The sequence below is a fragment of the Dromiciops gliroides genome, chromosome 2, assembly GCF_019393635.1.
Source record: "Dromiciops gliroides isolate mDroGli1 chromosome 2, mDroGli1.pri, whole genome shotgun sequence".
Classification (NCBI taxonomy): Eukaryota; Metazoa; Chordata; class Mammalia; order Microbiotheria; family Microbiotheriidae; genus Dromiciops; species Dromiciops gliroides.
Genome location: NC_057862.1, coordinates 429,525,070 through 429,537,439, shown reverse-complemented (window position 1 = coordinate 429,537,439; position 12,370 = coordinate 429,525,070). Strand labels below are relative to the sequence as shown.

The following is a 12,370-nucleotide window of genomic DNA, read 5'->3' as shown; positions in this document are numbered from 1 at the left end:
CTAACCAGGTGCTAAGTTCAATCAGTCTATGCTGCTAAAGGACTAAAACTGTTGTCAGCAGCTTTCTAAATTCCTTCTAAATTTCATCACACCCAGGCAAAGCCCTGCTGGTTCCAGGGAACTGTAGTTTCCATTCTTGTGAAAGGCACGATGTTAAGAGGACTTTGTATGAACGTTTATGAACTACACATATATATGTCTTGAAATTCTTAAAGATTCATGGGATCGATCATGCTGAGGGCACCAAAGCAAGACCCTTCAAGAAATGTCAACCTCAAGAAAGTGCTGAATGAAGAGTAAGAGAACCTGGATTCAAATACTCCCACTGTTCCTAACTAACTAGGTGACTTATACTTCCCGAGCCTCGGTTTCTCCATCTGTAAAATTAAGGATTTGTACTGGATAACATCTAATATTCCTGCTTTCTCTAAATCTATGATCCTAAATCCTCCTAAAATAGTTCTGTATTGGAGATGGCAAACACTCTTAGGAAGAAAAGTGAGTTATGCCAAAGAAGTGTGACAGAAGGAAAATCTATGAAAATTCTATCAATTGACTGCAGTGTACCTATAACAAAAGGATTATTTTGAGGGTTGATGTAGTAAGGAGTGGTACTTTCCCCCCCCAAAAAATGGACTCCAGGAATCCATGCCTTGGATAGCTACAAAATAACCAAAACAGGGATGGAAAAAATTCAAAATTGTTTAAGTTTTCATGTGTTTTGCTTATATGGGAAGTTGTTTGTGTGATAAGATACTTTAGGAGGAAAAGAAAATGTGGGTGGCCTTTTAAAAGAAAGAGAGACTCAGAATGTACTTCCATTTCATGAGAAGCTTGGGTCAGTCCTTAAAGTTAAGGAAGTAACTTGTCAGTAACAGATTTTCTCTGGAGGAGCTGGGTCCATTTTAGACAAGCAGAGTTCAACTAAGTGTGAACTAATTAAGAGGGATGTCCTCTCAAAAACAAAGAGAAGGCTATGTTAATAAGGATAAGTAAGAATACAATTTAGTGTGTCAGGTCACACAGTGAGTTAGTGACTGAGCTAACAGTGGAACCCAGGGCTCACAATACCCTTGCCAGTAGGTGCCACCATTGACCACATGATAACCGGAGACTGAAAATTTCTTCAATTTGAGGTTTGGGGTCCAAATAAATCAGTAAATAAACAAAAGTCCATATTTATCCAAGTATTTAAATACTTTATGAAATGAGTTTGACTACAATGAGGGATATCTGAATCAAGGATCACAAGTAAGATCCCTGAATTATATTCTAGGGAATGTAATGTTTAAATAGACCTGGCATAGGCAAAAGTCTTCTTAAGTTACTATCATTTGTTTATTTATCTCTATGGACATATATCACATGTTAATTCTATTAATTTTTGAGTTGCCCTAATAGTAAGTAAATGTACCATGAGTAACTTAAAACTAGTTTACTTCTGTTTTTGTTGTGTTTTATTTTCCAAAAAATAAACATTTTTATTTAAAGTTTTGAGTTCCAAATTTTACCCCTCCTTCCCTGCCTCCCCTCCCTGAGGTGGTAAGTAATCAGGTACAGTTTATAAATGTGCAATTATGTAAAACATTACCATATTAATGTTTGACTTTTTAAAAAAATTTGTTTAATTTGTTCTTTCCTTTCTTGACCTCAGTTTTCTCTTCTGTAAATCTGTGGCATTCAAGCAAATTGTCTCTAAGATCTCTTTCAGCTCATACCTTCTATGTTCTATATAGTAAGATCCTATGTCCTAAGATTGCAGATACTTCTGCAATTCTATGCCTCTATTACTTATAACGACATTGTGGGATTACTGAGTGACTTCTAATTGTGTCTTCCTGTCTGGTACTACCCAACTCCCCTTTCCTCTACATCATGAGATTTTTCTCTCTATCAACCCTGACTACCGAATATCTTTAAAAACTGAATGAAGGTAAGATTCTAAAATCTATTTCCTTAAAAAAAAAATTGGAAAAAGAAGCATCTTGCAGTTGCCTTCTTTCTTCTATCTAGATATCAGCATGGAAAACCTCACTAGCCATCCAAAGATAGCATTTGACCCCCACTGTTCCACGTGTGAGAATTCTGCTTATCCGTGGCTCACATCTTGCCAAGAATTTATCTAGAGGCTACACTTTATCTCTTCCTGTATCTGTCTCTGTCTCCCTGTTTTCAGAATGGAAATTTTTAACCCAGTCTCTTTACTTCACATATACCCTCCCCCCACCCCTGTGGGCTGAGCTTATATACTCTGGAACCCACAAAATTTGGGGGAAATCTGTCCTGAGAGAGAAGTTCCACTCAAACAGTGGTTTCCATGAGTGAGGTCTGAGTCACCAGAGGACAGTGAGATTCAAAGCTTATATGAAATTATTCTATACAGGGTGACAACATCTTGAAGAGCTGCCAAAGATCCAAAGATAAAGGTTTAGTGTATCCAACACTTTTGTTCATCTGTTCCCCAAAGTGTCTACCACCACCCAGGACTGATCCTAATCAAGCTAATTAAGCTTTTTTTCACCTTCCTTATTCTCTTTCCATGACCCCTCTGCACACCTAGTTATATGACAACAAAGTGTAGGGGCAGATAACTGGTGACATTGAAAGAGTGTCAGATTAACAGACAGGGAGACCTGAGTTCAAATCCTGACTCATGCTATATAAATGCTAGCTATTAGAGTACTGGACATACCCTCAAATCGACCTCTGAAGTGATTATCTTCAGTTATGGGGGGGCAGGCAATTAGAAAGGGCATGTAGTGAAGACTTGGAAGGCAAACTTATGTTTGTTTAATACCAAAGTTTGACAGGGAAGAGGGTACTGGGGAAGGAAAAGGACTCATTCTGGTATTCCCACCTTTCCCTTTTCACATTATTCCTTAGTTTTCACAGAGGAAGGATGTTTCTGTCGACATGGGCATACATGGGCCAAGGACCATACAATTTGGCATGTTCTGCCATCCGGTGGCAGGAATTACAGAAAGCTTTGAAGGCAGAGAAATAACATGTAGGGTAACATTTACACTGTGGGTAAGCCCAGGGACTTGTAATTGACCTGGACCCCAAACTGTATTTTCAAATCTGTCTTCCAATAAGGTAATTAACCATATAAGAAGCTTACTGTGTGATAATAAGAGACTAGAAAAGCACCCAGGGCTCCCTCAAGAAAAATGCATTTTTCTCTGTAGCCCTTCAGAGACACAGTGTTTATACTCCTTTTATATATTCCCTAATCTAATTTATATTACATTTATCTTTTGCTATGTCTTATCTCCCCTATGAAATAATATTATGGTGTTATAGAAAGACTTATGGTCATGGAATCAAGAGAAACCTGGATTCGAATCTTTCCTACAATGTTGACTATCTCTATAGACTTTGGCAAGTTCTGGGCATCTTGCCACCTGCATTTAATACTTGAAATATCTACATCATGAAGGTATTTATGAAGAACTCTAGAAATAGGAGATTTTTTAATTGTTAAGTTGCTGGAGGGGGGTTAGGAACTAGGGCTTATTTATCATTTTTGTCATCCCCCAACACCTAGCACAATGAATAATAATAATAATTAATAACTGCATTTATAAGGTGCTTAAGGCACTTTATAAATTTGATCTCATTTGATAAGAACTTAATAACTATTTGATAAATGAACAAATAAATGAATGAGTGAATGAGCAGATGAATGAATAAACAAATGAGCTCAGAGCTCTGACCCTGGTGATGGGAATTCCAGGCAAAACAGAAAAGGAAGGCAGCAGATGGCAGGCCAGGATCTCCAGCAGGAGAGATATTTTGGGGAAAGACAGGACCTTGCATCACCCCTCATCACACATCAAATGTGCAGATCACTTGTTCTGCCTTTATTTGGGTCAGCTCAGCCATCACCCCTAAGCATCTTAATATACACATGGCCCATACCAGAAGCCTAATAATTAACATCTGGCAAATTCTTAACATCAGATGAGCAGATTATATGTAATTTAAATAGAGAGGGGGAAAAATAGAGGAAATAATTATAGAATAACCCTTCTGTGTGCAGAAATAGAAGCCTTGATCAAATGATCTTGAGGAACTGACAAAGACCCTGGATAGCAAAGCAAAAGATCTGTTGGTATCTTACTATACTCTAAGCAACTTTCCTTCACTAATAGCACTTGTTCTTAAAGCGCCAAGCCTCCTTTTCTACTTGTCACATTTTCATGTCTCAGTCTCATGGAGGGAAAAAACACTGCACTGAAAATGTTTTCCCATTGCCTAAGTACATGCATGTATCTTTAGACATACCACTTCTTCATCCTGGCTTTGACATGATCTCACAAACACTCTGTATTCTGAAGAGACAGTATGGTACAATGACTAGAGCACTGGACCTGGCATCAGAAAGATCTGGGTTCAAATGTTCCTCACACATTTACTGGCTGTGTAATGTGGTGGTACAATGGAAAGAGCACTATATTTCAAGTCAGAAGAACTGGGTTCAAAGCCCAGCTCTGTCATTTACTACCTTTGTACTATTGGGCAAATAACTCTACCTCTGTGGGTCTCAGTTGCCTCACCTGTAAATGAGACTGTTGGACCAGACAGTCTCTAAGGTACCTTCCAGCTCTAAGTCTATGATCCTATGACTCTCTCTGATGTATGTGAAGTTCTTCATGTACAACTTAAATTGCTATATAAATGAAAATGATTGTTAGTGAATCCAGAACTGTAAGATCATATACTACAAAATGTGTGTGTAGGTATGTGTGCCCACACACACACACACACACACACACACATAGATATGTAATGTCATTAATATATAATGTTATATGTAATTCATATTCATGTATAAGGAAAGAGAAAGCCAGACAGACAGAAAAAGGAAGGAAGGAAGGAAGAGAAAAAGAGAGAGAAAAAGAAAGGAAGGAAGGAAGAAAGAAAGGAGGGGAGAGAGAGAGGAAGGAAGGAAGGATGGATAAAAGAGGCAGTATGGGGAGTGGTTAGTGGGGCAGCCTTGTAATAAGACCTCCTGCCTTTGATACATCCTAGTTGTGTCTATTGATAAATCATAATCAGACTCTAAGACTATAAATTAGAAATAAACTACCAGTCTGCCACGGGGGAAGGTGTTTCCAAGCCAGGATTTCCACATACTAATGAAAACACAAGTCTGAACCGACAGAAAAAGAAATACACATACATGCATGGAGGGGCTTTACTTCTTCAGGATTCCTACATTTAAAAGATGGGTGGTAACATTATGTGGTTTTTGTTGGTGGTGGTGGTGGTGGTGGTTCTTTAAAAAAAAGTAATCTCCTAGAAACTGAATAACACTGGTCTACCACCAGGGCGGAACTTGTTCCATTTCACTCCAGAGTCCTATGCTCCTCTGGTAAGAGCACCACCTCCCACATGGGCTTCTTTCATCCCCCACAACAGGATCTGCCATCCACTGTAAGCATCCAAAAATGTCACAAAATGGAAAGCACATTCTCAGTGCTAATTCAGCCCTCTAATTGACAGATGTGGACAGATGACAATATACTTTATATGGGACATTGTCAGGCTACTGATTCTTTCAAAGTTATGTATCCCTATTCCAGTGATCACCATTAGTTACTGAAAACATTCAGAAAAAAGGTATGTGTATGTATGTGGCAGAAGAGTGAAAACTCAAAAGAAAAACTTGGATCTCCTTAATATTGAAAGCTGGGAGAGGGAAAAGAAAGGAAGGAAAGCAACTCCTTCTGGAGCTATTGACAAGAAAAAGCTTCTTTTCCCTATCATATTGCTTCTCACTTTGCATAGAGGAAGCAGGTTTCTGTTGACATAGCATGCACAAGCTAAACACTATGCTCTGGCATGTCCTGTTATCTGCTTTTATATGGAGCTTTGAAATAGAAAGGGAGATGGCATTCAGAACAACATGGGGGCAAATTCAATTATTTTTTATAAGTATGTACTATGTACCAGGTACTGTGTTAGAAATTAGGAATACCACTTATTAGCTGTGTGACCCTGGGCAAGTCACTTAACCCTCATTGCCCCACCAAAAAAAAAGAAAGAAAGAAATTAGGAATACCAAAAAAAAACAAAAGCCAGTCCCTGGACTCAAGGACTTTCCACTTGTACAGAAGGCATGAACTCTGTCTGACACAAATAAATGATGGAAACTAATCTGAAGAAGACAGAAATCATTTATATAGGGGCATAAGAAAAGACTTCACATAGGTGGTTGCACCTGAGTAGAACCTTAAAGGAAGCTAAGGATTATAAGATTCAGAGGTCATGGGGCACATGCAGTGCAAATACATGGAGATTGGAGATGAGATGCCTGAGTGTAAAGAACAGGATGGAATTGATCCATTTGGCCAAACAGACCCTGTATGAAAGGGCACAAAGTGAAAAAGTCTGGAGAGGCAGGGTAAAGCTATATTCTGAAATTATTTAAATACCAAACTAAGGAGTTTATATTCTATTCTAGAGACAATGAGCCGCTGAAGATTCAGTGGAGAAATGTGGTTAGAACTCTGTTTTAGCAAGATTATTTTTGCAGCTATATGAAGGATGGATTCGAGAGCTGACAAACTAGAATTAGGAATATCAATTAGGAGGCTCCTATAATAGTTAATAGCTGAGAAGAGACTGAAGTAGGGAGGTAACAGTATAAATGGAGAGACAAGGACAGAGGCAAGAAAAGTGGAGAAGGCCAAATTGACAGGACTTGAAAATTAATTGGATATGGAAAATGAGAGAGAGAGTGAAGAGTCAGGAATTACTGTGAGGTTGCAAACCTGGGTAACCAAAAGGAAGGTGATTCCCTCAATCGAAAGATGAAAGTTTGGAGAAGGGGCAATTTTGTGGAGAGGCAATGAAGGAAAAAAGGTTCTTCTGTTTTATACATATTAAATTTAGCTACATATGGGATATTTAGGTGGAGATGTCCAGCAGGCACTTAGTTTTATGGGACTGAGATTAGGGTTAAATATATAGATTTGGGAGTCATTTGCATAGAGAAGATAATTGAACCCAGGGGAACTGATGAGATCACTAAAAGAGAGGGTATAAAAAAGAGAAAATGGCCCAGGACAGAGCCCTAGAGGATACCCATATGTGGGGGGCGGGACATGGATGATGATCCAGCAAAGAATCTTGGGAAAGAATAGAGAGCAGTGCCACGAAAGCAGAGGGAGGAGATAGTATCCAGGAGGAGGGGATGGTCAACAACCAACTGGAATGGAGAAGGAGAAGGATAGGAAGAGGGAGGAAGAGGGAGAGAAAGGGAGAGAGAGGGAGGAAGAGGGAGGGAGAGGGAGAGAAGAAGGGGGGAAGGGGAAGAAGGTAAAGGAAAGGAGGAGGAAGCAAAGCAGTTAATTGTCAGTCCTCATCATTATAAACCTCCCTCCAAGAGCCTAACTATTCAAGAAGGATAGCAAGAAGCAGAAGCAGGAGAAAAAACAAAAAACAAAAACAAACAAACAAAACCCCCAAAAAACGAGATAACAAATGTGGAAGAATTTTGACAAAAGTATAAAACAGCTCTGTGAGGTACTATTTTAACCACTAAGAGTCATTCTGGAGTAATGAACAATGGATTAACCCTAAAGTAAAGAAAACCTAGGTTCTGGTCCTGCCTCTGGTCCCCACTAGCTCATGGACAAGTTACTTAATCTCCCCCAAGTAACTAAGCCTGTAAATTACAAATTAATTGCTGATATGCATCTGTGAAAAGAATTTACACAGAGGGAGTTCTCCATACCAATGATATCACAGATACCTTCTTCCTTCCAACCTCACCCCCAGATTATCACTATTAGAGGTTGTTTTATTCCTTCATGATTAACCAATGGCACTACTCACTAAAAGGACAATAAATGAAGCTTCCTGGACTTGTGCCAAGTACTCAATGCGACTGTTATTAGCCCATGAAAAAAATTATCAATGAGTGACTGTTTCATCATGCCACAATCCCTTCCGCCCCACCCCTTTGTAACTCATGGGGGTGGGGCAGGGGGAGAAGAGCAGAAGAGCAGCCCTGGGGTCCCTGCACAGAACTGGGAGCACCAGGAAGGATGGAGAGGAGACAGCTGAGGGGATAGGCGGAGAGAAGAGAGAAATAAAAGACAGAACAGGCAAAGCTTAGCCAAGTCTCAACCAAGGGAGGGGCCATGGTGAGAGTCCACAAATATCTGAAGGGTGGGGTGTAGGGGTGGGAATTTCATGAGGCCAGAGGACTTCAAGAGAGAGCCAGCCACTCAAAGCAATGAGATGAAAATGAGAAGGAAGATTTAGATTTGATACCAAGGGGAAAAAAAAAAAAAACAATTCTGGACAGTGACAACTGCTCTACCATGAATAGCCTCTGGAGGATGACTAGAAACCCCACCCACTTGGAGAAATTTTAAACTTAAGCAAAGAAATTAAAATAATATAGAGCACATTTCCACTGTGACTGGTAGAGGGACTAGATAATCTAGTTGATTTCCTGCCTAAGTTGTCTGGGGAAACATGGAAAAGTCTTCTTTGCCAATATCACTGATTCAGTGGAAGATTTATTATTTGTGAAAGCCTGTCCACCCCTTCCACCCACTCACTTCCAGATTCAAGTATTCTTCAAGGGAGATAGTGCAAAAAAGTCACATGACTTTGTTCTGGCAATGAAATCAGGACAATATGACCTCAATTTCCAAATATTGGGGTCATGTTTCATTTTGCATACACTCTCTCCCCATTAAAATATTGAACACTTTTCCCCCCAAACAGCCAAAGACTAAATCTTACTTTCCATTCTTTCATTGGCCAAAAAGGAGGCCAAAAAGAAAAAAAAAAGAGCTGTTATGGAATAACTCTGAAAACATCTGGCTGAGAGTCCCAAGTGAGTAAAAAAAAAGTCACTTGTATATACCTTTTTCCATTTTCTCTGGGTTTCAAGCCCTAAGCCATCAACTCCAGCAATAAATTACTGCATTCTCACAGCCAAAGCCAGGAGCAAGTCCCTTTGAGGAAAAAGGCTTGCTTGCATCAACCCAGATAAGCACAACCAGCATCAATGCACAAGTTTCTAAAAAGCTAAGTACTGAATGATCTTCACCAAATAGAATAAGATCAGCCATTCCTTGTCACCCCCATTTCTTTTCCAGTGAAGTCCCCCCCCCTTACAAGCCAAATCAAGAGAATTCACGCAGAGTATAAAGTAGCAAATCCACTGAGATCTTCTTTCTTGAATTCCAAACTTGATGTTTCCCCATTCCCTTCTGAATCATCCAGGAATGAAAGTCACTGTTACAGTGTTCCTTACCTAGGTTCTCAGACAGCAACAAGGAGCAGCTGCTATGGATTGGTCAAACCACCTAATTGTGGTTAAAAGGCAATTAAACCATGGCATGCCTCATTCCCCATCTCCCTCCTGGCTTTTCTTCCCTTATTATCTCAAAAGAAATTTAGGACCATGTATCCTAGAAGGATCAAGGAATTTAGAAGCAGAGGGGGACTTTTAAAGATCCTAAAATAATATACTGGGAACAGGAAGGGAATTTTAAAACAAACTTTTCATTTTACAGAGGAAACTAAGGTCCAAATGAAAAATTCAGCCACTGTCACAGGAGCCATAAATAGAAGAGCTGGGATTTGAACCCAAGTTCTCTGATTTCAGACCCCAAGTTCTTTCAGCTATACCACACCCCATCTAGTCCAAGCCCTTCATTTTACAGAGAGGGAAAGTGAAGCCCAGAGAGAGAAGTGATGTGGTTTGACCAAGGTCCCACTGCGAGTTAGTAACAGAGTAGTTATTTGAACCTAGGTTTCTTTACTCCTATCCCAGTCCAATGATTTTTCTGCTGTATTCTAAGCAATAGAGCTGTCCCCAGATTCCTTGGTACTGCTTCCTCAACCAAAAGCAAAATGTACCGAGGGAACAGAGAACATCTCCATTTGAAAAAAAAAAAGGAAAAAAAAAGGATGATTACCAAACTTTGTTTCATTTATAAAAGCGAGGGTGGGGAGCTTGTGGATAGTAATATGAAGAGGTGTGCTTTCCTTTTATAACTGCTTTTGGTGGTGGTGGTGTTCAGTCGTGTGTGACCCTTCTTGATCTCATGGACTATATTTACAAATGTTAGCAACCGGAAAAGTAGCCCCTTCCACCTCTCCCCCCCCCCTACGAACCAGATAACCTTTTCTCAGATAAATCACTAGAGCATGTTTAAAAAAGCAAAGTATTCAGAGAAAGGTGGTAAGATAGCGCTTCTGTCACAGACTTGTGTGACCTGGGACAATTCACTTCCTCCTCCTGGATCTGTTCCCCTTCTGTAAAGTGAAGATAAGATCTCTATAAGATCCCACCCAGCTGAATCATTCTGCAATTTTATCATTCTACCCCTATCCCACAATTAATCAATTAGTCCTCCAGGACTTTTCACTTTTTTTCTTGGAAAAGCAAAATTCTTACTTATTAGAAGGTCTTACCCTTTTGCAAGTTATGAGTATAATGATCCTGAATTGAAGCTATTTACCCCAGGTAAGCCCGGAATCTCTTGAGTCTTAATAGCAGACAGTTTTCTGGGCAGAAGTTTGTTACTTTCTAAGCTAAGCAGAAGTCAAGTCCTTTTGCATACTCAGCCAGGAAGCTTCGGGTTTTAACATGACAGGGGCTTACCCCATCACTCTAGCCCCTCTCTCCTCCCACTGGGCATCTCTGACTACAGTTCCAGAGTGGTTGCTACAAATATTTTAAAATAGTTTATATAACTTTGACCACAAGCCTGGCCTCAGGATCTGTACACCCAGCCCTGGAAGGAAGAGACAAGCAGAAAGTTGTATGCCTCATAGCCTGGGGAAAGGGGGTGGAGGGGTTGAAGGGGAACAATTTTGGCTCTTCTTCTGGTCTCTGCATCCCCAGTGAAAAAAACTTGAAAGGATTTGAATTAAAATCCATACTCTTATCTCCTTCCTCTCTTCAATCACGGAAAGAAGACTACCAAGAGAAAGAGAAAGTATGAGTTCTGGGAACAACTTTTACACGCCTCGCCTTCCTCTCCAGATTTGCAGTCTAACTCTAGGACTTTGGGGGCTGGGGCGGATATGTAATCTAGTACTGAGAGGATAGAGCTATAGGGGGCGACGGTTCCCAGTTTTAATAAAGAAAAGTTTGGGGCTTTGCCTATGTGGGCCAGAGTTGAGTGCCTTTGATCTGTGAGAGTGGGAGAACAGAGCTTTCTGGACAAAAGTGAACCGTCCTCATGGGCGATCATTTCGGTTCATCAAAAATAGCCCTATTTGCACACAGCTCCCGGTCCCGCTACGATTCTGGTCCCTTTCGTCGGTTTGGGAAGATGGAGGGAGGAGAAGGGGTTATTGTGTTTTAATGTTTCTTCCCTTTCACGGGGCCCCAGAGAAATGGCATTCAGAAGACTTAAGCAGCTCCAACTTTTTTTCTCCCCTACCCCGGAATGCTGGGGCTCAGGAAAGCCCAACTCGATGCAACTCTGACCCGCCCTGACCCAGTGCCTCTGGGCTCTCCCGCAGTTGGCCCCAGAGGTACCCAGAAGAATGACACAAGTGCGCACCGCTCGCCCCAGCTCTGACCCCAGCTCGGGTAGAGAAGGAGAGACAGCCTGAGAGCCTCGGTCCAGGCTTACCTGCGTGGCTCGGCCAGAGGGCGGAGAGGAGGAAAGCGGCGACCAGGAGCGGGTAGTCGCGTATCCAGCTTCGCCGTTTCCACCGTGTGTGGGCGTCCATCCTCACGTTCACCCGGGGCCGCGGGGCAGTTTTGTGGAGGGGGCACTTGGCCAAAGCGCTGGGAGCCCAAAGCACCAAAAAGATCCTGGGAAATGAAAACTTTTAGGGAGCCATGAGGAGGTTCACTTCTCTCGATCGCTCTCTTTTTAAGAAAAAAAAATGAATTTTAATGTTTTAGGGGGCAGGGCGGGGATTCGACTTGTTGCAGTGTGGGGATTGCCGGGTCTGAACGGTGTTAGGAGTCCCCCCCACCCGGATCCTTCTCTGACCCCCTGCCCTTATTTCCTTCTCTTCTCCTCTCTTCTCTTCCCTCTTCTCCTCCTCCTCCTCCACCTCTCCTCCTCCTCCCCTCGACCTGCTCCTTCTGGGGATCTCGTCTCAAGTGATGTCCCCTGCCAGCCGGACGGAGGAGTGAAAACCTTTTCTATTCCCCCCCCCCCCTTTCTCCCTCCCTCCCTCTCTTTTCTTGAAGGCAGAGAGAGGCAGGGGCTGTCGATCCAGGCAGCCAGCAGCAAATCAGAACTCGACGCCCGGGTCTGGGAGCTCGGCCCCCGGTCTCCCACTGGATAACTGGGTTGGTGGGGGTGGGGAGTGCCGGGGAAAAGAAGAGGGGGTGGGAGTAGAGAGCGAACGTGTGGTGTGTGGCAAG

General features: G+C 41.7%; 1 protein-coding gene across 1 annotated transcript in view; it reads right to left on the bottom strand.

Moving 5' to 3' along the window:
* Positions 1-12,098, bottom strand: part of COL5A1 (collagen type V alpha 1 chain) — a 298,612-nt gene extending 286,514 nt beyond the window's left edge. Inside the window, exon 1 of the mRNA XM_043985817.1 lies at positions 11,622-12,098. Coding sequence (XP_043841752.1) covers positions 11,622-11,721 — 100 coding nt within the window. The 5' untranslated portion in view covers positions 11,722-12,098. The remainder of the gene's footprint in view (positions 1-11,621) is intronic.
* Between the last annotated feature and the right edge of the window lie 272 nt (positions 12,099-12,370).